This window comes from Chironomus tepperi, unplaced genomic scaffold, assembly GCF_022539635.2.
Source record: "Chironomus tepperi strain 1889 unplaced genomic scaffold, CSIRO-AGI_Ctep_v1 contig_177, whole genome shotgun sequence".
NCBI lineage: Eukaryota > Metazoa > Arthropoda > Insecta > Diptera > Chironomidae > Chironomus > Chironomus tepperi.
Window position 1 is genome coordinate 1,930,710 of NW_027226299.1, and position 27,506 is coordinate 1,958,215.

A 27,506-nucleotide genomic window follows, 5' to 3' on the forward strand; every position below is an offset into this window, starting at 1 on the left:
TATTCAGTCAAGACACATTCGTAGGAGTAATAAGGAAGTTGACAGAACTTTCTCTGGAAGCACATATTAGCTAATAAATAAACCGAATAAGGTCATGTCAAAATCAATATTGATCAGGTAGCTATCTGCGCATTTTAAATTAAGTAACGCAATATCACAAAACAAAAATAAACAAATTTAATCTTCAGTGATTTCTCTTATCATAAATTAGTAAAGATATTTTCGGAAATAATTATAAATTTTCCATTTTGCTCATGGGTTTTTTGTCACATGTCAGTCAAATTTAAAAAAAAGTTTTGCTTCTTCGTAAAATCCAGTTACGCTTTGAAAGTGCTATAAAAAATTTATTATAGCAGAAAAATTGTAGCAGTTTATAAATATGAAATTGAAAGATTCGTTATTTTTATTTCAAAATTATTCTCTATTAATGATTAATATATTATGTATGAGGAATGATTATTATAATTTTAATTGCATTTAAATTTCAAATGAACAGCACTAATGCTTATTATTAATGATTCCAAAATTATACTATTTAGAAATTATTCTTAGGGTTTTTCCCCAGTCTCCCAAACTGTTGATTCCAGTGGCATTCTAGATTTATGTTTGTGTGTTACATCCATTGCTGAATCATGTTCTCCCATTCGCAATCGCTTACCCCAACTGCTTTTGCCGATACCTAAAAGTAAATTTTAATAAGAAAAGAATTAAGATGAACTGCAAATAGAACGTGATTTGTGTATCTTCATACTTCTCGCCATTCGATGACTGCTATTATTATCTCGTATTGCTGATAATAAATCGTCATACTCTTGAGCTTTGTTAAGACCGTGTTGGTATTTTGCTTCCTTGGCCAATAATTGTTCACGTTGCATTTGAGTTTTTAGTTCTCGTGGTATGTCGGGTATGACGAATTGCATAACTGCTGTTATTACAAACACCAAATGTTCAAAAACCACAACAAAAGCTAAACGAGCAGCAAAAACGTGCCAATAAACAGGACTTAATCCATATGGCTCTGTATCATTATGCGGTAATCTATATCCACGATATCTACACGTATCAGGATCATTTTCATTTTTTGTGCCCCACTCCTCACGATAATCAGATGTATTAAATAATGATAGACTATGATATATATAGCCCTGCAAGTCATTTGTTGGCGAATAAACATATTTGTATACCATTCTTGGTATGAAGTCACTAGTGTATGCTATCACAAAAGCCTGAAATGAAAATAGAAAGTTTTTTTTTTGCTTCTTAGTATCCTTATTATTACATTGTTGATACTTACATTTGAGACAACAGCAACATAAGTTATGATTTTCAGAATCCCAAACCTTTTAATGAATGAAATGAAAGAGAATTAGTTATTTTAACGAATTTTCTACAAAGCGATGTGCAGATTATATGACTAAGCATTATAATTTACTAGGAAGAATGTGCTTAATTCTAAATATCTAATTTAATGAGGCTATGTTTTATGCTTATTTTTATATTTACCATGCGCCTAATGTTGTTAATGCGTTCAAAGAAAAGAAAGAAAATAATTAAAATAATTAAGAGAATGACGGGACTATAAAAGAGAAGATTCCTTATGAAATATTTACCAATGTCTTCAACTCTTTCTGCCAAAGGACGTCGAGATTGAGAGACCATTTTGTATGCGTCAAGTCTAATTTCTGTGATGTTATTAATAAGGGCTGTGAAGATAAAGAGAGAAAAAGATTAGCAAGTGCCATAGCAGATGAGAGAAAATTAGACTTACCGAAAAGAGGTGCTAAAGGAAATGCAGCAACAAATAATGTCACAAATCCATATTGAATGACTGTGATAAAAAGAAATTTTTTATTAAAAAAGTCATTTCAAAGGATTTATGTTGAAATATTTTTCAATAACATACTCATCTCTAGATATTCGTCAAATAAAGCCAATCGACCAGGATCCTGGAGATGAAAATCTTGTTCCCATGACTGTCGTGAATAATAAAAATACGATTTTATGAAAGTGATGACTCATTTATCCTTTCTATTCTGATTTATCTTACCATATGCATATGCTTTTGATCCTTTGTCTCCCTCCGATGCTTGAACTGGCGCCACCAATTATAAAAAGCACTACGAAGTTAATAAAAATTTGCAATGAAACTTGAATTGAAAATTATTTAAATTGAACTTACGGATAGAGATATTCCATAAAATTGTTTACAAACTGCTTGCCAATCATAATAATCGAGAGTTGAATGCACAACTCACTCAAGCATCCAGCTGGATCGCATATATCACCTTTTAGTTTGAAAAATTCACTTTTTCGCGCTTCATCGTCACCTTTGTTTGTGAAAAATAGAGAAAAAAAGTTCATATTTCAAATTGAATTACATTTTACATATCTGCTATGTAAACTTACCCGGATAGTCGAAAAAGCGCCCCTTGAAAAATGCAATGTAAATAAGCGATGAATAGTAGTTCATAAATTCAAATACAAAGATTTTAAATGTGTACGAGTCTTCGTATTCTGTTTGCGTTCGTGGATTTTCCAATGATGTTAAATAAATTGCTAAACGATGATAAAGCTACATTTCAGCAGTTGAAAATAGAGAGAAAAAAGTTAATTTATTCAATGTGCATTCGAATGTTATCCTCCAGAAAAAAAAAACTCTGAGGTGAGAATCAGAACTATTTTTAGCAAATAAACCAAATTTCACCCCTGAGTCATAACAATAAATTCTCATTACAAGGAGAAATCCAAATATACCTTCGTAAGAAGCATAATTATTATCAAGTTAATTAGAGCAGCAGTCATAGAAGTAAACAGTTTGGCATGACTTTTAATAAAAGCACCATCAAATCCGCTATAAATAATTGATACCAATGATATACGGTATATAATTGTCCCCAAAACTGCTCCCATTACGACGGAAATCATGAAACAGACAATCGATCCTGTTGCCATTAAACGAAAAAATCGACTCCAATATGTCATATAGGGCTGTGGAATGGAAAAAAGAAACATACATAAAAATAAATCAATTAGTAAAAATGTTTATATTTGGCTTTGGTATATAAACCTCCTTCTCTCGTGTCACAGGATTAATTCTGAATGTTTTGACAGATGTCTCAAATTCCGGTCTCGGCTCTTCATCATTCTCAATACCTTGCAAGTCCCATTCCCAAATAATTATCTACAGACAAATTATTTTGTAGTAAATAAAAAAAGTTGTATATGTGCTATATATATTTTTGGATCCGGATATTAAATTTTCTTACCGATTGCTTTCGTTTCCATAACTCAAGGAATGTCGTAGCCCATAAAGACATAAATATTGCAAAGAATACTGTTGCCGGATTATCAAATAAATACGTAATTTGAGCATATAAACATGAGTCATGTAATATTTGATAGCTGCATGCTTTATCACATAAAGGACATAAAATTGTTCGACCTACACCAAATTCATCACACATCTCTTTGCTTGGCGTATTATCGGCACTATTCATTGTTGATATACCATAAATGAAGCAAAGAAAACCGACAATTGCTGGTAGAATGAGTGCATATGTATAAAATCCGAGCCAACAGAAGTACAATGCAATCTTATCACCAAAATACTTCCTTACGAGACATAAAGGCTGTCTTTTGTACCATGTCTTAAATGGATGAGCCCACTCGTTATATAAGAGCTGTCATAAATTGTTAAATTGATAATTTATAATCATTTTGTGTGTAAAATATGTGCTTGTATTTAAAAGAAAAATGGTTATGGGAAAAACTGAACGTGGAAAAAGTTAAGGCTTGGGGTGACTGTTAAGCATTTTTTACATCTCTTAAACTTTTCATTCTATATAAATTCTATCGCCTCAAAACTTTTTTATCTGAATATGAATACTAGTCATGGAGTTAGGTTCAATTACTAGACCAGACTGACAGAATAATATCTTTATTTGACAAAAAAAAACTTCAATTGATAAATGTCGCATTGAAAAATGAGATGAAAAACAAGTTAAGTGGAAAAGTTTCCTTTTTTGTGGCGACCAACTTTCCATTAGCATGTTCAACATTGTCATAACTAAAATGCAAAAAAAGCTCTTCACCCTCTCACTCCATCGTTCAGTAAGACCCGACTTATAAAGTTAATAAATTTTCTCTGTTTCAACGTACTCTTCGATCGAGCATAGCCCCTGATGAATGCGGTTTATCATAACGTCCCTCGTGCAATGGAAAGCATGCAAGATATGTTCCATCGTTTAGTAATCTCCTTATGCCACATTTATCTCCATCATCATATTTTGTTCGTAACATTATTTGAAACACTATCATACTACGTTGAGAACCATTGTAATGTGTCATTCGATCTTTTACGATAAATTGCTCTTCGCGATTTCCACTAGATGTTGCTGCGTAGAATGACGGTTCTTTTTCTATTAAACTGTAGTCATACTCTGTAATTATTTTAAAACTTGTCCAATATTTCTTGTAGAGAGCATAAAATTTTCGAAGAAACGCGTGTTTATTAAAAAATAAGGGATTCTCATCGCTGTTTTGCTTTACACTTATTGTAATGAAACGTTTAACGGGTAACTTAAGGTTCAACACTTCAGCATATCTTGATTCTGTTCTCCAAGGCAAATGAATTTTTACGAAATATGTTTTCTCGTCAAATGACTGACTTTTATCTTCAATCTCAAGATCAAGACCCTCTTTAATTAGACTTTCGTGAAATATTCTTCTTTGTTCACGTTGAATTGCTTGTTGTTCTGTCATTGCACCATCATATTCCTCTTCGTAACACAAAATCATATCTATTTTACGTCGTCCATCGCGAAAGAAAAGTGAATCGGGATCGTCTCTAAGTTCAGCATCTTGTTTACTTGGGCGTCTTTCGGCACTATCTTCGCCATGGATGACTTCAATATCATAGTCTTGTGTACCAGCATAAAGTGAAATTTCATCACCTTGACCACTGTCGGGTGAAATTTCCTTTATTGCTTCAGCACTCGTAAATTTTTTACGGCGTTTATAAGAGATTTTTCTCTCAAGTGCCATCGGATGCATGCTCTCAATTTCTGTAAATCTCTGTAGGAGACCAATTTTAGAGTGTAATGAATTATAAGTCTCATCGTAACTTCCATTTATTGACGGATGCCTGTCACTGTTCATATACACACTAAAACCTGACTCGTAACTCTTTGTTACGTCTGATGTATCATCTATCATTGGCGTGCCTGGCAACTGATTAAGATTAACAACTGGTCCGAAAGCGTCACTAATATTAAGTAAATTTTGAATAATTTATAGTACTCTACACGAAAATAGAATAGACATGAGAATGTATGTTATTACCTTTCAATTATCTCATTACTACCCGATTTTCCAATTTCACTATTCATGTTCGAGTGGACTCTCTCATTAATAAATACTAAATGTGGATTGTTATTTGTATTCATATTGTTGAAACGCCAACGATCAGTTTTCTCAACAATGTTATCCATTGAACGGGTTTGACGTTGTCGACTGGATGAATGCTTGTACATTTTACCTTCCTACATTATTGAAAATGAGGATTATAAAAAGAATATAACATCAAACAAAAATTACTGAATGATTGAATGAAGCTAAAAATAAGAAGACTACAACAAGCTTTCAATAAATGATTTTTTTCCGTATTAATTTTTTACGCACGTGAATGTGAAAACAGTAAGAAATTAAATCACGCAATTTCAATATAATTTCAATACGTGGATGTAATTTACTTTGTAATGTTCTATCGCAGATGTATTCGCATGAAATCAATATTTGTTAGTAGTATCCTATTCATGTCACAACTCATGTCTGTTCCTTTCTAAATTCATATATATTTTATTGCATGCACCATCATCGTAATCATCAATAGAACGACTGTATTGTGTAATGTCATTTTATTTCGCATGTGTCTATTAATTCTTTATGATCATGTAAATATTGGGAAAACATACATGCGAAGGTTATTAATGGAACTTCTACAGTCTATTGGGATTATTATGCTTGTTTATCTACGATTAATTAGAATTGTTGATGAAATTCCGTTGATTTGTTCTTGTGTCAAGGCTAATTTAAGAATTTCGGTGTATGTCAAGAAATTGGGGTTGAAATTAGCTTTAGGGGATACAATGTACATGTTAAGTGTAAAAAATGAAGGATTATAGTTCTATTGATAAGAAGACAATCCACCTGTTGAAAAGTACATTTTGCTTTAATGTAGACCTTACTAGAACAACAGCAAAAAATTAGCTAACTCAATTTGCTATGATTTATTTAGTATAAATTTTAAAAATAGTTTAACTGATTCTCATTGAACGTTTTAAAGTATTTATAGCATTATAATTGTGAAATTACATAAAATATTTTTTTTTTTTATCAGTTAAACTCACTCAGGACATATTAATAATTTTGTTGATATTGGTATTATTAGTATGAATTATGAAAGCATTACATGTGACATTTATTGTATAAATTTCTCTCTTACATCGCGTAATTACATACAATGAAAAAGAGTAAAATGATTGGATATGAGTGATAATTATACACTTCTAATTCAGTCAATATCAAAAGCATGACATTCATTTAAAATATTCAAAATATGTAGCTACGGGACCTTGAAAGTTGACAGAACAAGAAAGTAAGCTCACCTCAAAAATTTTTTCTTCCTCATTAAAAAATCCACCCGATTTACTCGGACTTGAATGTGCTTTTCTTCCGAATTCACCAGTATCTAATGATTCGTCATATCCACCAGAATAAATTTTTAAGAATTTTTTATCATTTCCAGTTGGTCTTGTACCATTAAAATTTTCATTATTATCCATTTCATTATTTTTGTCCATTATCCATCAATAAATTGATTTTTTATTTGTAAATTCTTTAGAAAGGCACAAACTGTCACAACATAAACTTTTTTGGTTCTAATAAAAACTTATGGTCATCATATGTAGAAGAAAAAAAATAAAGTGATTGATGAATTATTTATCACAGAAAAAAGTTCACATTCCGAATATGTTGTGTGGATATACATATGAAGGTAAAAAAAAAATCAATAACTAGTGATATTTATTCAATAAGTTCTAGTTATTGACTGGTCTTTAAATATGAATTATTTTAACTGCCATTTCTCAAAGTACTCCTTTGCACAATAAACAATTTACTCTTTTTATTGCAACTTCACTTCACGTTTTAACCTAGATAGGTTGGCATTTTAAAAAATTGATATCAATTGTTCTCATCGTTTTGAATAATTTAGTTAACTTTTTTTCATTGACTTGCTTACTTCTGTAAAACTTTTATATTGACTAGCTAGATAATTTCAATCATAAAGTTTTCTTGAGTAGACAGCACTTAATAAATATTTTTAAAATAATCCGGAATTGTACTATAAACTTATAAATTATATTTTATATTTTTAGCATTTATCTTCCAAACACAGCTGCCATTGCAGGATAAAAATACGAAACTATAAAAAATAGCACAATTATATTCGTCCTGATTGATTTACAACCTCTTCTTTACAGATAATAAAAAATATGGTAGATTGAAAAAAATAGATTTTGAAAAACCGTTTTTTTATGTCCATTCACTACAATTTCCCGAAGTAAAATGAAAGTATCTGTATTGGAAAAATGAAATAAATTAAAGGCACAATGGAAAGACCAGCTGCTATAAAGTGATTGTTGTATGTCTGTCGTGTGAATACAACCATATGAACAGTATTCCATCGTTCTTACACATAATTGATAATGACAATGTATCGAAATTGACCGCCAAAGGACATTACTATTTTGTATGTTTTGTGTATGACACACATTGTCATGGTGAAAGTTCATTATTGCTCTCTATGCAGCTGTATTGCAATGCGGTTGACTTGTATGCTTGTTGCTTAGGAACTGTTGAAGAATGTTGTGGAAAATTTATTATAGCTTATATTATCTTACATGCTTGCAGTGATAATATGATACATTCACATCAGAACATTGTCTTCTACCTACAATTTATTTTTGGAAAGTTCTTTAAGCTTTAATTTGATGAAATGTGGTGATCGGGTATGTTCAAATTCAGACGAGGTATTGCTCTTAAAAAAAGCAGATTAATCAAAAATTTAATAAGGCTTAAAAAAACACTCTCACTCGCTCGATTGGTCGCCCACCATCTCAGACTTGCTTATAACTCAGCATTATCTAGAAAAACAAATTGATGGTCTTTAATAATCCCTCTTGATCTTGAAGGATTACGTCGATAGCAATTGTGTAACGATATACTAAATACTTGATTATCTCATGCAACAACAAAACTGTACAAAACAACTCTAGAAATGTCACATTTATTACTTCCTACGCTGTCGTTGAAAAGCATGTCAATGTTATGATTAAATATTTATCTTTTAAAGAAGAAAATGTTTGCCAAACGTCGTTGTAAGTCTCTCCATACAAAAATAATTCGAAAAGGATTTTAACATTATTCAATTCGTGTGGATATTGGAAAGCTACAAATACACATGCTTTTTGTATGTAAACAACAATAAACTATCTTTTGGAATAAATTTTCTTTATGACAATTGTAATGATATATAGTGAATGTATGATGGCAACTGAAAAAAAAAACTTCCAACGGAATGCATTAATTATTAATCGCATGTCCATAAATGTTTTTGCTTCATAGAAATTCAAGGTTGAAACCGAACTTTTATTTATTGTGCTTTATTGGTCACGATAAAGACAATGATGTACATGAATATTTTATGACGTATTTTGCTAAATCATTGCCAGGATAATACTCGAATAAGGAACAACACATATGAAATTTAATATCACTGCGTGCATGATGATTGTTTGGCAATAATTGAATTATTCTTTATGATAATGATGTTTGCATGTCGGTATGCAAGCCTGCAATGATTGCTCATGTGAATAGTAGGAATTATGCTAGATAGACTTTTAATTCGAGTGCTCATCGTTCGATGAAATCGCATATGTAATGCTTCATAACTTGATTTACGTGATCTATTATTCCAATTTATTATACTTGACCTGTAGTTTGAAGGTTCGATTTTATTGAAAATCTATTCATTGAATGTTGAAAGATAATCATGAAAATTGACCGGTCTTTTGACATTTAAGCTATTTTTTAAGATAAGTAGGAGTTATTGTTAAACTTCAAAATTCCGAAATTCTAAACTCATTGACAAAATAGACAGTATAACCCACGTGTATAAGTGCGTCATTGTTGTAAGCAAACAAACTTTTAAAACTTTTATGATATGTACTTTATAAATTATTTCTGAGGGTCTATTTATATAACCGTTTCTTGAGTTATATTTAACACTTTACTAAACAATTTGATATTTAACTAGAACCTAGTAATTATCGCTTCTGTGTTCAAGTTTTCATGTAAATTGAGTATTATTTCAAAAGAACGAAAGGCTGAAACTATATTAAACATTCATGCTCAAATTTTCAAATGTCGCTGATATGACGTACTGGAAAAAATACTGAAATTGTTGTGAATACGAAAAGAGTTTCGGGAAATGGGTTAAGGGTACTCAATTGAATTATTTATAATCCTGTTTACACGATTTGATACTTAAAAGCCTTTACGCCGACAAAACGGAAATCATCATTAATTGAAATTAATGGATAGAATAAATGAGTTTTCCGATTATGATTTTATTGAATTAATTTTGTTAAAAATAAATTTGTGGCTGCTCATTCAGTTAATAGAATTAAATTGAATGAGTTTCATTGATAAATTTAATTTTTTTTTTGACTTTGTAATTTTAAATGATATTTTTTTGGGGATGAAATTTTTTGGGTAAAGAGCTTTGAAATACTCAATTCAGGAAAACCGAAGGATATGAAAATTGCTTCTAATTTCCCATATATTTACACAATAATAAATAAATATAGATTCAATAACCGAAAAATCAAGTATAGAGCTAGTAAAAGTATACTCATAAATTTTAAACCACCCACTCACTTAAATGCCACAATATTTAAGTATCTATGAGTATATTTTTGGTATTAGTTACAAAAATAAAAGGAAACAGCCATGAAGAGTAACCAAAATACAAACAAACAACACATTATAGCGTGCGAGACTCGTAAAAAGCCTTTACGTCATATTACATGAGCTTAGATTTTCAATGGAAACAATAACGAAAGAAAAATTTCATGAAATATTTAGGATCATATCATAGCGTAAGCTTCGTAATTATATTTTTCCGTCCACACCTGATACATATTTTAACTATCGTATTGAGGAAGTTTCTCATGGTATTTTCTTTTTATTCAACTTATGTTTCCTCTTACCTCTCATTGTAATAGTTATTTTGAGCCATTCATTGTTCTATAAATACAATTATTTCTTTTGTACTTACATTCATTTTATGCGTTTACCGACAACTGTTGTTTTTACGATCGTTTAAGTCAATAAAAAGTAAAAAAATCTGTCATATTAAATCGAATGTGAATGTGTTCATGTCTGGTTATTTTTATAGCTTTTTTCTGCTCTCTCTGGGTGTTTAAAATTAAATTTAACTTGACAGCAATAAAACATGTAAAATTAAACACCCTTGTAAGTTTTCATACCATATTCATCCCTATAAATTGATTGAATTTGAATATGCTTAAGCTCCCACGTCATGTACATCATCCAAATCCTTCAAAACAAAACTTTTTCATTTTATTTTATAAAGTTCAACAGTAAATTTTTTCAAGGGTCCGATATAAAATAACACAAATCAAATTAATGTTCTCTCTCATGTATGAGACTTCATACCATTGCGGTTCTGGGAGCTGAAGTTTGTCAATATGTTATGCTTTGCTAGTTGAAGTGGGATTTTAATGTCTCATGTTTCTGCTTTCATAAAAAAATGTGCTAAAATTTTTATTTATCATAGCTGTAAAGGGAATTATTTCCATGTACGATGTTTTGTATTTTTTCCCAACCCTTAATCGTTATATTATCTATTGAAAAGTTGTTTTCCAAAAAAAGTATCGTAATTATCGAAGGATTTATCATTTCAAGAAAGAAAAAAGTTTTTAAATGATCATGAAAAATTTATTTCATTTAAAACTTTCCATCTATTTTTATTCCGTTTTTTGTTATATCGTCGACATTAAGGCTAGTGAGTAATTTTGTAAGTGCAATGAAAGAAAAATAGTTAAGTGAGATTATGGTATTTTTTCTGAACTTTTGAAAGTTTTTTTTTCTTTCTTTATGTTGTGAGATTGGATTAATTTCTTCTTCGTTGCTTTGGAGAGTAATAAGAAGGAATTGTAATTTATTAAAGCTTTCTTCGACAGGTTGAAATATAGTGTGAAAAATTATATATGAAATAATTCATTCTTTAATATATTAATTTTGAAAGTGGAACAGTTGCTCGTTAATAATTATCTATGTCAATTAGTTCATTTAATAAACTAAAACAACAATTAAACAAATTTACTGTCAATGCTGATAGACATGCAATGATAAGGCAACAGGTATTTGTCATAAACAGTTATAACTTTTTAATTCAACAAGCATTAATCGTACAATAAGTCTAAACTGAATACATTATGCGAAAACTTATAAAAGTCAGTCAAGATTCCCAAAGAGCCTTAAACAATAAATTTACAGCCTGCCATCCTTCAAAATGTCATAACTTAAATACCATTCATTCTGATAAACGCGTCTTATTCATTCACATCCTTTTTGAATTTTCAATAATTTATTACATCTTCTGCAATACTTTCCATATCTTGAAGTACTCCAATTTCTTAAAAGGAAAAAAAAATTCCGATGCACTTGGGTTTCTTTCTATTTTATACCTGTATTTTTCGTAAGACTAAGTACATTGAGAGCACGGTGATGAAGATAAATTACAAAATTGTTTGGAAAAATTATTCACATAAAAATAAATTTCTGGAAGCGATTATTTTACTTCTTCTTGCATTAGTTTCTTCTTCTTCATACTTACGATAATGATTCCACATAAATAAATACTCCAGGCAGCTCCTTTAATTCAACGAAAGAAAGAAAAATTGCGATAAAAAAATTAATTATGTTTGAAAGGAAAGAAAAAGATGCAGGATTCTCTCATAATTAATGATTTTTCTTAATTATTTAAAATATTTTCCTCATTTTCTCATAGACTGACTTATCTCATCACAAAAAAGTGAAAGATTATGAGTTTAAACTTTTGATCCTTTGCTTGACTTGCAATATTTATAATTGACTAACTTCCGCAATGCATTTCTTATGCAATATTCTTAAGTACATGCAAATGTGCTGCTGTGTTTTATTTACAAATAATCAAGTGTCTAATTAAACCACCCAAGTCCTCACATCAACGACAATTCACCTCATAAGGACTCATCGCGCATGTCTGTTTTAATGATTGCTTCGTCAAAAAAGCTCAATGATGTTAAGGAAGTTGATTTTTATTTCACACACCGTCAGTCATTTGTTATAATCCAAACTGTAAGGAATAATGTTTGTCATTCAAGCGTCACACTCGATCGTAAAAATTTTATGCTCACATTCATCAAGTTATGATCAATTTATTGTGTGGTTCATTATTCAATTTAATATTTTTGCGATGATATAAATTGAATCTTCTATGGAAGTACTTAAGTTTGGTAAAATTTTCATCCCTTTCATGTTCAGTTAATGTTTTATGGTGGTCAGGGAATCAACATTGTTTTGCGGTTTTGTTAAATTGTTTTGGAAGCTTTTCTATTCAACATAGCTTTTTTTCAAAGAGTTATTAATAGCATGTCCATGAAAAAGTACAAAAAGGTTTACAAACATGCAAACTTTTCCCTTCAGCACGTGTAATTTATATGTATGATCAGTTCATGTCTACATTTCACATTTTATTGTACATTTCCTTCTTCTTAATAATCATGTCTATACAATTTTAAAAATAAATACAATATAATCCTGTTGTTTACTATTTTGAATATTATGAATTGATGAAAACGCCTACACATCCACAATTATTTTAAAATATTTCATTGAAATTTCTTTTATTTCTATTTATCTTTATATACATGCACATAACATAAGCGATGCAGTGTTTCGTACCATATCACATATCATATTCACAATGAATGAATGAATAAATTATTTTATATTTGAATGCACAGAACTGTAGAGCTTCGTCTCTGCAGAATATATATTTTTTTATCCTTATTTATACATGATGTATATTAAGAGTTGTAGAATTGCAACTGTTGAGTGAAAAAAAATATATTTTTGTCGTGTATATCAGATTAGTGAATGTGAAACAATAATTCTTGTAAAATAAATTAGAACAGATATTCACAATATTGCAATATCCTAACGATGAAAAATCTGTATGAAGAAAAATTCCTGTTACATTTTTAGCATTTGAAATTTCGTGGAGATTCAGATTTATTTTTGTAGATTATTTATGAAATATGAGAACTATTTTTACTTTGTGTAGTAAAAAGGATTTTGAATACTATTAAAAGCTTTAAAAAAACTTGTACAAAAATCCTTCGAAAATGCTTTTCAATACAATTTTATAATAAATACCAGCCCACATCTCAAGCACTTTTGTATATTTCATATTTTTGATATGTATCATTAATTTTTCGAAAAATGATTGTATATGAAGAAAATTCACAAAAATTGAATATGAAAGGATTCAATAATTTTATAAAAGAATATGCGGAAGGATCTATTCAAAAATATTGCTGCATAATCGTCAAGTCTATTGGTTTTTGTTATGAATAATTTAAATTTTAAACGAATTTATAAATGTTTCTGATTCAATTTGATATTACTAAGAAAACTAAATAAAGTTAAATTTCAGTTTCAGTTCATTTGTAAATGAAAATTTAAATGCATTGTTTCATTTCTAGATGTCCAACTTTCAATTTTAACTCAAGTTTCTTTTCCATAATATAATCATTCTCGTTTTAAAATTTAATAAAACATAATTAAGACTGAAAATTAAATTATCTGTTCTAGTCACCAATGACTGATGAGAATCTTGATAGACAACTTACTTTCTTCATTACTCGTCTCTTAATGAAGATATTCAGTTGAACTGTAAAAATTTTCTCATATTAAATTATTTCCATATTAAATAAATATTTGCCTTTCTGCTTTTCCTCATCATCATCATCATGGCATACTGAAAATTGAGTTGTAAAAAATATTGCATTTATGCACATAATAAAAAGTAAATTGAATTATTGACGTCAAATTTCTTAGAGTAGATTTATCATCATCATAATCAAAATAATTGATTAATATTGGATTTCTATTTGTATGTCAGGATCAGGTCTAAGTGCTCAAATGCATTACTTATTTGTTTATTTATTTATCTGTTTAAAGACATAAATTGAAGTATTTATTTCATATACTTCAAGCATAAAAAATCACGAAAGCATACGTAATTCAATTTTTAAAAGACATCTTCGCATGTCTTCAACATTTCCTCATCGTCATTATTAATATAAACATTTTCTACTGAGATATTCACCCTCTCGACGTGTCTGTCTCTGTCTCTTGTTTTGATTAAATTCCCATAAAATGAAATTAGTCTCATAAAAATTTTATTGCCTTTGTTTATGATGAAATTTTTTTTTCCCTCAAATACATATCATTTTGAATACATTCACGTATGTGTCTCGACTTTAAAATTGCATGAAGAATACATCTTCCTGCATACATTATGTACTCTATTTTTTCTTCAATTGCTTTAATGACAATACTTCGAAATACAACAAATGAAAAGGAAATTGCAGAAAATTTTGTTCATTTGTTATTGATGGCTCATCATAGACATAAACTGAATGGCACTGAAATTTTCTGCAGGCAAATCGATATTCTTTGAAATTTAAGAATGCAATTTTCTGGTATTGAATTTGTATCTTATATATGCGGAACATCTTGATTTTGTATTTGTGTTTATAATGTATTGGATGAAATAGAATATCTTTCTTTGAAGGCAGTCCTTATATTGTAATTGGAATTCACTATAGAAACAAATCCTTTGGTTTTGAGTTTTTGGGAATTTAAACTATTTATCTATGTCACGGAAACATACGTGACAATTCCCTAAAATGCGCCTTAGGAGAGGCTGATATGTGATCAAAATCAGAACACTTCATTATATTAAAACAATGAATCAGCATTTACCTTAACATGTCCAAAAATGCAATCAATTTTCATGATGAAAAATCTTCTAATCTTGACTAGACTTCCTCTAATCTCAAACGTTTCCAGCTTTCAATCCTCCGTATGCTTCAAATAAACAACAAAAATAAAATGCGAATAGGAAAAACTTATTTTCTTCCAAAGTCATTTATTATCAGCACGTGATTTGAAAGCAAAATTCGATGAATATTTACCCAAAATATTTTCACTATTTTGGAGTTTAATAGAGCTTTGACCATACATACAAGTGTGATGCTTGTTCTCCCTCAGCTGATTTATAAGCCTATATATAAATAATATTTACCATTAGCAACATTATAAACGTGTTGCAAAATAAGGTTATTTGTTGTTACATAATTAATTTCCATGGAGACTATTAAGCGGTATTACAAAAGTTTTTTTAATAAACTAATTTTATATTTGGAAGTGAAATTTTATTTACGTTTTGGTGTACTAAAGGCTCCATATAAATACAAAGAGAGGCAATTTTAATTTCAATTATTTTAATACAGAAATTAATGACTGTGGGGAAAAGATTCCGTTATAGAGGTATGAATTAAAAGGGTTTAGTACAATAATTTACAGTAAAATCCTTTGAAACTGATAATATAGACACATCTGGCGCCTCTTTAGTTTTACAACTTCTTCGCCAAAAATTTATATCATTCCATGTTACATAAATAAGTAATTAAGTATCTCGAAATTTTAGTAACAAGAGACAAATTATGTAAAATATCTGAACAGTACATTGAAAACAATTAATTATCGTCTCGAATTCGACAGGTATTGAGAATAATTCACCCAGTGATAAACCGCAGACGTCTATATATAAATGTTCAACAACTCATGTAATCCTTTAAGTATTCAAATTACCTTCATGAAATCTCATTACATTGTATTCAAAATACTGTTGCAATCTGCAAAACGTGAAATCGTATCGGAATTATATATGATGATTACTGGATACACAATGGATCAAAGAGAAGCTTTATGATCTTTCAAACAGTTCATACCTTTTGATGGAATATATTTGGTTGCATTAAAGAAGAGTGAATACAAAATTTTTTCGTGCCCTTTCAAAAGAATTAAACCTCGTATACTTTCACTTATAGCAACACCTTTTCATATTTAATGCTTTAACCTTGCAACAATAGGAACATAAAGTAAAAGCGAAAAATCTAATTCATGATATTAAAAATAAGAATTCTCCTTTTACGCACTCCAATTTTTCTCATCTTTTCTTCACAGTTATTTGCTTTTTTCCATTTTATCATCGTCACTTCCATTCATATAACAAGTTTACACACAAAAGCTTTTTAAAAGAAAAGAAGAATAGAAAGAGGAAGGTGACGGTGGAGATTGAAAGAGTAAGTGAGGAATTATGAATGAAATGCGATGAATATACTTGAATGATTCACAGATTTTTTTTCCTTTTTTGTTTCATTTTCTATATAATGTCAGCCGAAAAAAAGTACAACGAACCTTTTTACACGGCAATGATTCGTGCTGTGATGCTAAAAATAAATGTAATAATTCCATTCCTTTTACCTTAATTCTATAAAGGTGCTACACATTTGAGTTTTTTCCAGGAGAAAGACGTAAAAAAAGTTTAATAAGATTTTCTCCATGTGCTCCACATTTCCTTCATATTTGAATATATAAAAAAACGGAAGAACTTTGAAGTTAGCTGACTAGTCGTTTGCATTTATTTCATAGTCGTCGAATATTCGCAATATACTTGTGCTTTTCTCACTTTTAACAAGAACTTTTGCTGACTTTTTCTTAGAATGAATAAAATCATAAGTTTGCAAAAGCGCAATTGTGCTACAGAGAAACTTTTGTAGCATATTTTTAAAGTTTAATAAGTGCTGCAAATCATGTTTAATATTCCCGACATTTTTCCACTTGTTAGGCTAGTAACGTCGAGTAGATGGGATGAAACTGTTATACACAGCAGATAAAGAAAGTTGACTATGCAAAACATGAAGTTAGTTAAGCTAAACTCATCAAAATTTTTAATATTCAACTAGCCTAATTACCAATGCGCTTCAACAAAACACCTCTAAATTTTTTTGAACATTTTTTTATTCTTATAATGAGAACTCAAAAGCTGTCTGCAGATAGTTGTGAATTTTAATAAGCAATTGGAATACCGTCGTCGACGACATAAAAATCATACCGAGCAGCGCAATTTGAAACTTTAAAATTTCAAAGAAAAACTTTTTAATGATTCCAATGAAAAAAATTTAACAATCTTTTTTAAATGGCTTATTTAATTCAAATCTTACGGTTTTGTGAGCTGTAATAAAAAGTTCTTTCATCTCATTTCTCTCTCGTGGATTACTACATCTTGGATTTCGATTCGTATGCACGTTTATATCTCATGAGATTTCATCAGATATAAATTACATTAGGAATTGAATTTTTTATCTCCTTTGATTGTAATAAAATCGAATCGTGGAAAGGGATTGAGGATTATCGATGAATATGAAGCGTTTTTATATTCCGTGATGAGAATTTTAATGACTAGTTGTTGCTCGATTAGGTCAAACACCTTTCGACTGTGAAAAAGTGAAAGTTTACAAAAGTATTCATAATGAAGATTATTCAAACTAATTTCAAGTTTATGGTAAAAATTCATCATTTGTCAATAATTCGTACCTTCATAAAAGTCATTCTTTTTGTAAATATAACGTAATTTTCCCAAACTTCCTCTTCAAACATCATAATCAAAGAAGTTGACAAATTTGTACTGTAAAATTTCCTTTGTATCCTCCCATATTACTTGATGATAGTACTTTATTACTTTCACAATTTTCTGACAAATATGCCACGAATTCAAAAATAAAAATGATTGAAAATTTAGCTGCAAAAATTTATTTTCATTGCCATGACGAAATACGTTCATAAATTTTAACTATTTATGTGAGAACATTATGCGAACGTGCTATGCTGATAATAATGATTGTGTTCAAGGGGTGGAAATATTTGATTAAATATTCGGTACGTGATCGTAAAATCAGTTTATAATTTGCGAACATTTTTTATTATGAATTAATGGGATATTTTATATGATTTATTCCTATTCTCGCTCATGTGACGTATGCTTATGGATGATAAAAGTGTGGATGAATGAAAATTTGAGAAAATGATTTATTGATGAACTTATTGGTGATTTTCACATTTCTGGATATTATGTTGAAGTTGAAACCAAACCTTGAAGTACTTTATTATTCAAATTGCATCATAAAGAAACACAAACCCTTGCTCATTTGTTTATGGATAGAACTTTGCCAGTTAAATAAATCTCAAAGCTGCAATTCACACCTGCAGAATAATTATAAACAAGAGATGTCCTTGCACATCCCAGATGCATAATATGATACTATTACGATAATCGTGTTGTAGTTTTTGTCTTTGCTTATTTTACTGTGCATTGTGAGCTAAATTCTGCAAATGGGACACTTTTTTGAAAAGTTTATACTCAAATAAATTTGAGAGACAGTTTAAGATTTTTCTTATAGAACAATTTTGATTAAATGACATAATATCATAAAAATATCCATAACAACGAGAAGAGCTATAATTCCAGATGGGATCTTTTACATGCTTCAGATAAAAAACATTCAATATTAATAAATTTCATCAACATTTTTTTTGCTCAACTAAAATAGATACATAATTCATGTTAATCCTGTATATCTATGTACAAAAAATATATTTCCACATTGAACTATAAAAGTTATTGATTGCCATAAAACAAAAAAAAGTTGTGATATAAATTTTTATTATAAACAATATCAATATCACGAGCAGCATATTCATTCGCTTCTTTTATTCTTTAATTAATGATGCTTATAAAATGAAACTTGGGCGCAAATGATGCAACTAGAAAACAAATTAAAATAAATTATTTCTCATATGTAGGATGAAAAAGTTTTTCAATATTTATGCTTTTTTTTAAATATGATAAATTATTCATTAAATTTTTCAAGAGCATGAAGGATTTTCTGTCTGCTGCACTCCATTCATTTAATCATGATTTATCGGACTTTTATTAATTAGTATAATGATTCTCACTGCGAGGTTCAATGTTATGCAAATAATGAATTATCGATAAGTTCAGGAGTGCGATACACATGCTTATGAGGCATTGTCCTTGATTTTTGTAAAAAAAATTTTTAAAACTTATACAGCTTCGTCATGAAACTGACATAAGTTCATTTGGAATTGCTGGAATTTTCTGTAATAAAAAGCATAAGAATTTCCTTTTTTAACTTCCAATAAACTTAAAGAATTACTTTACTTCTCATCTTTTAAATCTATAATGTCCTTCCCTCCTCGACAACATTTACTGATGCGTGAAAATACCTTGAACCAGAATATCAAATTCACATCTCCAACTCTGCAACACATTCTAGTAAATAATCTCATTTCAATAATTGCAATACTTCACACAAAACCGTAGCTTTACAAAACAGTTAATTATATAACATGCAACTAACTAAAAGCTAAATTTCATTAATTTAAACTCTGTTAATTACCTTTGATGTTGCAAATTAAACTAGCACCTTTTATGACCTGAAAGCATTTAATATGTAAAATGAATGAAACAGCCATAATGTTCTGTTCTGCTTCTGCCCTTTTTCTCTGTTTGCCTTTTAGCAATTTTTTATTTTATTTCAATTTAAAACCATATTTTTTCTCATTTTTATTTTCAATGGAAACAATGTTGCGAAATAAAAATGAGGGTAGCGGAAATTAATACAATCACATAACATAAATAAAAATGAACTTTTTCTTTTCCCAATATATAGCTTTTGGCTTTGAATTTTTCTGTGGTTGCAAAAAAATTGTTTTACTTCCGTTAATCACAATCAGAATAAAATGTCTTCAAATGAGCCCCTCTTTCAATAGACATTTTAATCGGGTGATCAATTTATTATTATTATTTGTTTGTTCTGTTTGTCTGTGACTTTATTCGGTTAGAAATGAAAATAACTTTATGGGTGTGATTTTTGGTACCTTTAATTATCAGTTTGAGAATCAGTGTTGAATTTTTCTTGTGCAACCCCTTTTTAATTTACCGAAAGGTGCTTTAAATTGAAGGAAAGCAACTTTCTTCAAGCGAAAAATTGGGGTCGTCACAAGAAGAAATCACAGCTGATCATCAAGGACAGACAGTGAATATTCATCTAATAAACTCATAAATATTACCAATAAATTCGACACTAGGACATCATCAACTCAAGAAAACAAACACGATCAATTTCACAAAAATGAGCAACTTATTGAGAAATTTTTCCAAACATTTTTTTCTTTTTTCTCTTATAAATTAGTGAACAGACGTGGCAGAATCTACCGCACTGTAAATGAACATGAAAAAGTTTTTTCCCGCGAGGAAACAAAAATTTTCTTAATTTTCTCCCTCTCGTCGCGAAAAGTTTATGAATTGATATTGATTCATTTGTAAAGTTTCATTCAAAAGTTGATTTATAATGATCACTTATACTTAATCACTTTTAGCTTCTACTCTCGATTTTGCTGTTCTTCTCCCATCTTATTTGTAAATAATTTTAAAACAAATGATACTTTTTTTCACTCCCTTATCTGCTTCTGTGGACTATTGTGTTTGAATTTAAAAGTTGTGGTTGATAATAACAGCGGTTGGGGTGGGTTTTTATAGGATTAATTTGAAATAAATGGAAGAATCGATTTTCAAAATTGTGAAGAGTTTTTCAATTCTTTATAATTTTTTGGTAATATAAATAATTAAAGCACAAATAAAACTTGAAATTCGGAAGAACAAACCCACCAAAACAGGAAATCTCCACATCATATAATTCTCAATTCTCTATAAAACCCTCAACAAACATCAGCATAATGATTTACATTTTCATTAGAGTAAAATTAAATCATCTACCCATTTTTAACACACAATCCTTCTCGTTCTGTTTAGAGACTTCATTAAATAATTTGAATTTCTTTGTTTCTATGAGTAAAAGCTGTAGCAAAAGGAAGTTTACAGTGAAAATTATCATAATTAAAATGAGAAAAAAGAACTCATATTTTTTTAAGAGAATAAAATTTTTTACCAACATATTTTAATGGATTTACGGTATGATGGCATTATTTAAGTGTTTACTACGGAGGCAAGAAATATAGAGTCGTCAATTTGACGCAAGGAACAGCAGATGTTTTTAACTTTGATACTTTCTCTACCGAAACAAAAAAAGAAGTTATATAAAAAATGAAATGAAAATAGAGATGCTGTGGATTCATACTGTTTTTTTGAGGAAGAAAGCTCTTTACGTATAAAAAGTGTCTTATGAGCTTTTCACATGATGGAACGAAAAAAGGGAGGAAATAAAGAAAAATAAAAAGAAGCAAATGAATCAAAGTCTTTCAACTTTTTTTATATGATATATTTAGTGCCATTATTCTTATGTTGAATCAAAAACGATTCAGCAAAAAAAATGAAAAAGTTTTTAAAAGTTTTTTCATTATTTTTTTCATTATGAAATAAGGGGAGAAAAACTACGCAAATATTTTTTTTTGTATCTCAAAAAGTAGCGATTTTTTTTTTTTTCAAAAAGCTCATTTATGTCTAAAAATATGAAAAGTTCTCCATTATATAACATACTTCATAGAATTTGATTTCATGAATGTTTAATATTAAGAGGTTAATTAATGAATATTATTATGATTATTCTCATTTATTATTCAATATTTACTTTTATTCTTCATAAAGAGGAATGATTAAAATCACACACAAGCGTAGTTTCTTTCCCCTTCGAAAAATATTTTTTTGCCCTTCTTGTCATTAAAGTTTAAAGCTTTTTTATTATTTTTCCAAGTCTACCCTTTCCACAACATTAAAAAGACAAAAACAACCGTTTTTATGCAATGATAGAGTACTTAAGTACATTCACATCTTGCATACAAATGTGCATGCATTCACATTATATATCGCCTGAGAACCAACGAAATAGAAAGAAGTTGAAAATGGGAAATCCTTTGAATGAAGTTTAATTTCTTAATAGGAACTTGATTTTCATTGAATGCTAAGGTTAGATTGATATTAATTGCTTTAGATAACTGTTGATAAATAAGTTTAAATTCAAATTTTCATCAAAATAGAGTTTTTAGGGTTTGCATCTGATTGAAGTTTTTGCATCTATGAAGCAGAATTAATCAATTTTGGATTATTTTTCGCATCAAATTCTGATTATTTTACTTATTAATTTGAACTTTTTTTTTTGCTAAAAACAATAAAATAAACAACAACTAACAAAATTTGAAACATTTGCATTCACTTAAGGAATCGCCCAATCTCAACTTCATGTCGCTCATTAACATCGTCATACGTATTCAACCATCGTACTAACTTTCATTAAATCTTTTATCATATTATGTTACAAGAAGAAAATTAGAAAAGAGCAAACTTAATTTACTTTTTTATATTATTACTTTTTTACATACAGGGGTTTTTGTTTCAATTTCATCTTCTTTCATTTCTTTGCGTCCTAAAATCTATGATTATTTGTATTTACACAGCATTTTTCCTCCAACTTTTTTTGTCGTGTGTTTTTATTATTCTTTGTCTTCCTTATTTTCTAAGTCAAAAAAGTCAAAGGAACAATCATAAAACGAAATGTTTAGCGTACATGTTTGGAATGCTTTTAAAATTTTCATTTTAAAAATTTATTTTTTCTTCATTTTTAAAATTTCTTATTCAAACAAATTTTATATTCATTGTTGTGAGTTTTTGTTTTCTTGTCTTTTAAGTTTCATTATTCCTTACTATACTATAAAAAGTCATATTTGTTTATGTTTGGAATAAATTTTTTTAATAAATCTTTTAAATATATTTATTTATCTGTTAAAACACTACATACATCACTAGGAATTTTTCATCAATAATTTTTCTCTCTGTTTAAGTTTTTTTTTTCATTTATATTGCTTGGTTCAAGTACAAAAAGGGAAATAGATTCGTTTACATTTTTTTTTTCATCTTCCACTTTTGCTTAAAAAATTTTTTTCTTCTCAAATTTGATCATTTTGAAAAAAATTGGTTTGTTTTTAAAAATTTCCCTAAACAATTTTTTTAATTTACGGGAAGCTTTTTTGTGATTTGAGTTTAAATTTTTGGATTTGATAAAATTTTCGAAATGGATTTTATGTTCATTTCCACAACTAATTCATAGCATCCAAGGTAATCATGTTAACTGCCATAAAAATTGACATTTAGACGTCATGTGGCCGTCACTTGGATGCCATAAAAGACTTGTGTCAATCGGGATTTTATAATAAATACTATATTGTAAAGGTTTTAGAATGATTGATGGAGCACAAAAGCAGCATGTGCTGAAAAAGCGATGAATACTAATTAACATTTCCGTTGTAATTGGGTCAGAGCTCTTTCATAGAAAAGGTATAACACCTTCTGAGAATTTAATTAATAAACTGGATGTTTTGAAAATTAAAATCCACAAAATCACTAGATTTCATTATTTTTAAAGCCTTAGTAAAACCCTCAAGGAATAAGAAAAAAATCTTCAAGATTAAAATATTGTGGATCTACACAAAAATAAAATTAGTTTAGTTAGTCCTGAATCAATATTAGTCAAACAATTTTATCCCACGCAACTTGACAAAAAATGCTTTTAAAAAGATTGTTGATCATTTTCAACCTACATGCATTCAAACATAAAATCAAATCTGCCGAAAGAAATTGAATCTTAAGCAAAAATTTTTTATCTCACAAAATTTCCTAAAGCTCAAATCACAAAAAAAAAGTTTCCCAGAATAAAATTTTCTTATATTCATCATTTTTTGTTTTTTTCTTTGTTCAAAAAGTACAAAATATCCAATGTGAAATTCATCTTTTTTTTCATAGAATAAATTTATTTATTATATTATATCACCCATCATGAGAGCAAAGAAGATAAAAAGATTTCTCCTTATCTCACTTCTATTTTTTTTTGCGATGGGATGGTTTAAATTTTCTTTTATAGATCCACATACGATCAGAAAAAAATACTTTGTTTGTGAGTTTGTGTGTGTGCTTGATATTCACGATATTGATATTGAACAACATTTTATTTTTCTCCCCCATTAAATTGCATGAATGAAAATTTTTCGATCAATTTTCTACCCCGTACAGCAAAAATTGATGCTTGAAATGATTTTGTCAGATTTCTTTTAAAATTTATAGATTTTGAGCATTTTTAATATATTTTAGGTACTGAAAAGAAAGATCAAGTCTTGAATTAAGTTTCTATGGATTTTCACTAAGCTTTTCCAATTTTCTATCAAGTTTAATCGACTGTATAATTAGAATTTCCCATCAGAAACTGGTCCCTCAATCAATATGTAGGATGTTGCTCGTCGAACTCGGGCGATGCTTTTTCATCATAAAATTTTGTAGATTCTACACCAATTGATCTGAATATTAAGCACAAAAATCTGACAAAATCATATCAAGGATCAAAAAAAAGTGATAGAAAAACAAAAACCGAACTAAAATACCGTAATAATCTCACTCACCACAAGTTCACCGATTCATTGATGATTTCTTATACAATATTATAAAATAGTTATATCTTTCTAAAACCATAGCGTACTGTGCATAAATACACATTCCACTTTGTTGAAGAAATAAAATACAATCAAAAAGTCAACCAACTCTCGACATCTTTCGCTCACTAAGACACTATTCTCTTTTGTTTTGTTTTTTATCTATATCCAACCGTAATAATAGAAATCATCATCATTATCATCATTTCACTACCCTATACTACTAAAACTATTGCATTCTAAAGAGTCTCTTAAGTTTTAGCATGTATTATGTTGTTTCATTTCTTGTTGAATCGATATCTTGTTGATTTGTTGCATCTGTAGATTTTGATTGTTCAACGGGTTCGTATACAACTTGAATTTGACTCGATTGTGCTTGTAATGTCGATGATGCAGTTCCAGCTGCTGTCGCCATTAAACCTAATTGTTGTTGTTGCTGTGCTGCCATACTTTGTTGTTGAGTCCAATTTATGCTATGTTGTGATGTTACATTACGGGATTTAATTAGTGGCGGGTTCTTATTGTTAATTGAAGATGAAAATGCAAAACCACGCCGGAGGGTTGCTCTGTGTGTTGTGTGTATATAATTTAAGAATAAGAAGAAGAAAATAAGGAGAATAAAATGAAAAATTTATTTAAATGAGAATGTCTTGAAGTTTCATTAATTATACTAAAAAAATTCTATGTTCCTTCATTTCTACCCCGTCGAATTTCTTAAGAGAATTTCACTCAAAGAATTAATTTAAATAAATTTTGACTTGTATACATAAACATTTCAAATAGAAATGCCAAAAAGCTTTTAAGGATTGTTTGTGGTAAAATCAATTTGTGAAAATGAATTTTCATCCTTATTACGAATCTTTCTGGATGAGTAAGTTTTGAAGAGGTAGGAGGAATTATTTTAAGTGCAATGTATGCTATAAAATCAGAATTCCGTACTTAGGGGTGAATTTCTCTACATACCTTGTTGGACTTGGTGGTGGATATGATATTCCACGTTGACTAGGCGATAACAAGTTCCCAGAATGACTAGAATGTGCTGAATGACTTTTCGTTGCACCCGGCACACACAATAATGTACTATGTGAATTTGTATGATAAGGACCACTTGTAAGATTCGGCATAGATTGATTAAGATGTGTACTAAATGATTGTACAGTAAGTGAATTTGACGATGTCTGCCTCAATTTTCGATTGCTTGCTGACGAGTGTGCTTTATGGAGATTGTATGAGCCTTCATCGCTTGATATTGAATTTGTTTTATCGAAATCTACCGACACAGTTTTCGATTCATTTAATTCAACAGATCCACTATGACTATTGTTGAGTGATGAGACTACATAAGTGGAAAAATTAAATTAATTAAGTTTTGAATTGAGTGTAGAGTTGTAGAAGGAGTAATTAGTAAAGGGAGAAGAAGTAAACTTTTTCACAATTAGTGTGTAATGTTCAACAGGGATCAATTACAATTTTAATTAAAATCTTCTGATTCAAAGAATTGAGTCTATAGCATGTAATACTAAAGTTGCAATTTTACTTTGAATACCTTCTCAAGAGAGCTATTGTCAGCTCTTTAACAATGGAATTGCTTGAACGTTTCAGGCAACATAATAAATATGTCTGCTGAAGAAAATCAAAGTTAAGTAGATTAAAATGCCGGTTTCAAATAATTAAACCAATGCTGTTGATGCTACTAAGTATTAATCCGACATATTTCCCAAAATATCCTAACCACATTAGACAGTTTCATTACAATGGTGTTCAAACACAGTTTTATTGCAGCAATATAATATATCCAAAGATTTAATGAATATTTACCAATAGAGCTTCCCACAGGCGACTTCCTGATGCTTATACTATCAGTATTGTTGAGTAAATAATGATGTTGTTGTGGAACTTTAACCGAATGTCCTTGTGCATCAACAAATGTGCCTTGTTTGAGTTTGGTAAAGATATGACGTGCTTTAGTGATGCCTTCATACCAATTTTTAGCTTCCGGACATTGTAATACAAATGCAGCGATGACCATATTAAAGTCATTCAGGTACACACAATGGATTGCATTTTCCTTTTCTCTAAGTTTGATTACCAATCGGTCGGTCATGAAGGGTTGTCGTATCACCTTTAAATTTGATATGAAATTAAATGGATGGTGGAGGATACATGTCAGAAATGTTGAATGCAAGGATAAAGTAGAACGAAAGTGACATGGTATCAAGAGGTTTCAATATGTCACTTAGGTTCAGAAAGCATTACACTTTGATGTGACAATTTAAATTAATCAGAATCCTTACCTTTAGATTTCCATGACCTTTTTTGGCAGTTTGCTTACAAATTAGTAATATATCGGTCAGGAGGAAGCAATGAACATCCATCTTCATTTAGCGAAAATAGACGAAATATAGAAGAGAGGAGGAAAAAATAAATATTGATTATTTTCTATGCATCCTCGTGAGTCTCACTAACATATTCATTCATACACGATCAGATAATAGAATCACCCTCAATCTCATTCAGTCAAATACTTAATCATATCATGTTATTTTTATCTCTATATTTACCTTAGCATTATTATCTTTGTACTTCATATCGCCTTCCAGAAATAAATATCGACCTTGACTTATGGCACAACCCTTCATTGGCGCACATAAATCGAACATCTGACTATATTGCTTTATAAGCTTTTCCAGGCTTTCATTGTTTGAATCCTTTATTTTTTTTTCGTTTGT

The 27,506-nt window shown here is 29.2% G+C and overlaps 2 protein-coding genes across 11 annotated transcripts in view; both read right to left on the reverse strand.

Annotated features, from left to right (window-relative positions):
- Positions 1 to 548: 548 nt before the first annotated feature.
- LOC139089541 (anoctamin-4) lies at positions 549 to 6,811 on the reverse strand. Its single transcript, XM_070639095.1, has 16 exons — positions 6,666 to 6,811; positions 5,341 to 5,540; positions 4,159 to 5,263; positions 3,267 to 3,680; positions 3,068 to 3,181; positions 2,755 to 2,988; positions 2,407 to 2,572; positions 2,180 to 2,327; positions 2,048 to 2,117; positions 1,904 to 1,973; positions 1,769 to 1,828; positions 1,611 to 1,703; positions 1,504 to 1,510; positions 1,295 to 1,340; positions 752 to 1,226; positions 549 to 679 (listed from the first exon to the last, which is right to left on the reverse strand). Exons 2-16 carry the CDS (start codon positions 5,529 to 5,531, stop codon positions 549 to 551), a joined length of 3,324 nt encoding a protein of 1,107 aa, XP_070495196.1. The 5' UTR covers positions 5,532 to 5,540; positions 6,666 to 6,811.
- A 13,011-nt stretch (positions 6,812 to 19,822) lies between these two features.
- Positions 19,823 to 27,506, reverse strand: part of LOC139089379 (rhoGEF domain-containing protein gxcJ-like) — a 78,413-nt gene continuing 70,729 nt past the window's right edge. For all 10 annotated transcript variants that reach the window (XM_070638905.1, XM_070638906.1, XM_070638903.1 and 7 more), the window contains 5 exons: positions 27,339 to 27,485; positions 27,072 to 27,152; positions 26,596 to 26,899; positions 25,741 to 26,113; positions 19,823 to 25,343 (listed from right to left, as the gene is read on the reverse strand). In XM_070638905.1, coding sequence (XP_070495006.1) covers positions 25,046 to 25,343; positions 25,741 to 26,113; positions 26,596 to 26,899; positions 27,072 to 27,152; positions 27,339 to 27,485 — 1,203 coding nt within the window. In that variant the 3' untranslated portion in view covers positions 19,823 to 25,045. The remainder of the gene's footprint in view (positions 25,344 to 25,740; positions 26,114 to 26,595; positions 26,900 to 27,071; positions 27,153 to 27,338; positions 27,486 to 27,506) is intronic.

What these genes read in the sequence shown, in the direction of transcription:
- LOC139089541 (XM_070639095.1), bottom strand. Translation starts at nt 5,531, where the DNA reads ATGTACAAGCATTCATCCAGTCGACAACGTCAAACCCGTTCAATGGAT. An exon ending in GGGCTATGCTCGATCGAAGA is followed by an intron (nt 3,681 to 4,158) that starts GTACGTTGAAAC and finishes AATTTATGACAG; the next exon opens with CTCTTATATAACGAGTGGGC. An exon ending in CTGTGACACGAGAGAAGGAG is followed by an intron (nt 2,989 to 3,067) that starts GTTTATATACCA and finishes TCCATTCCACAG; the next exon opens with CCCTATATGACATATTGGAG.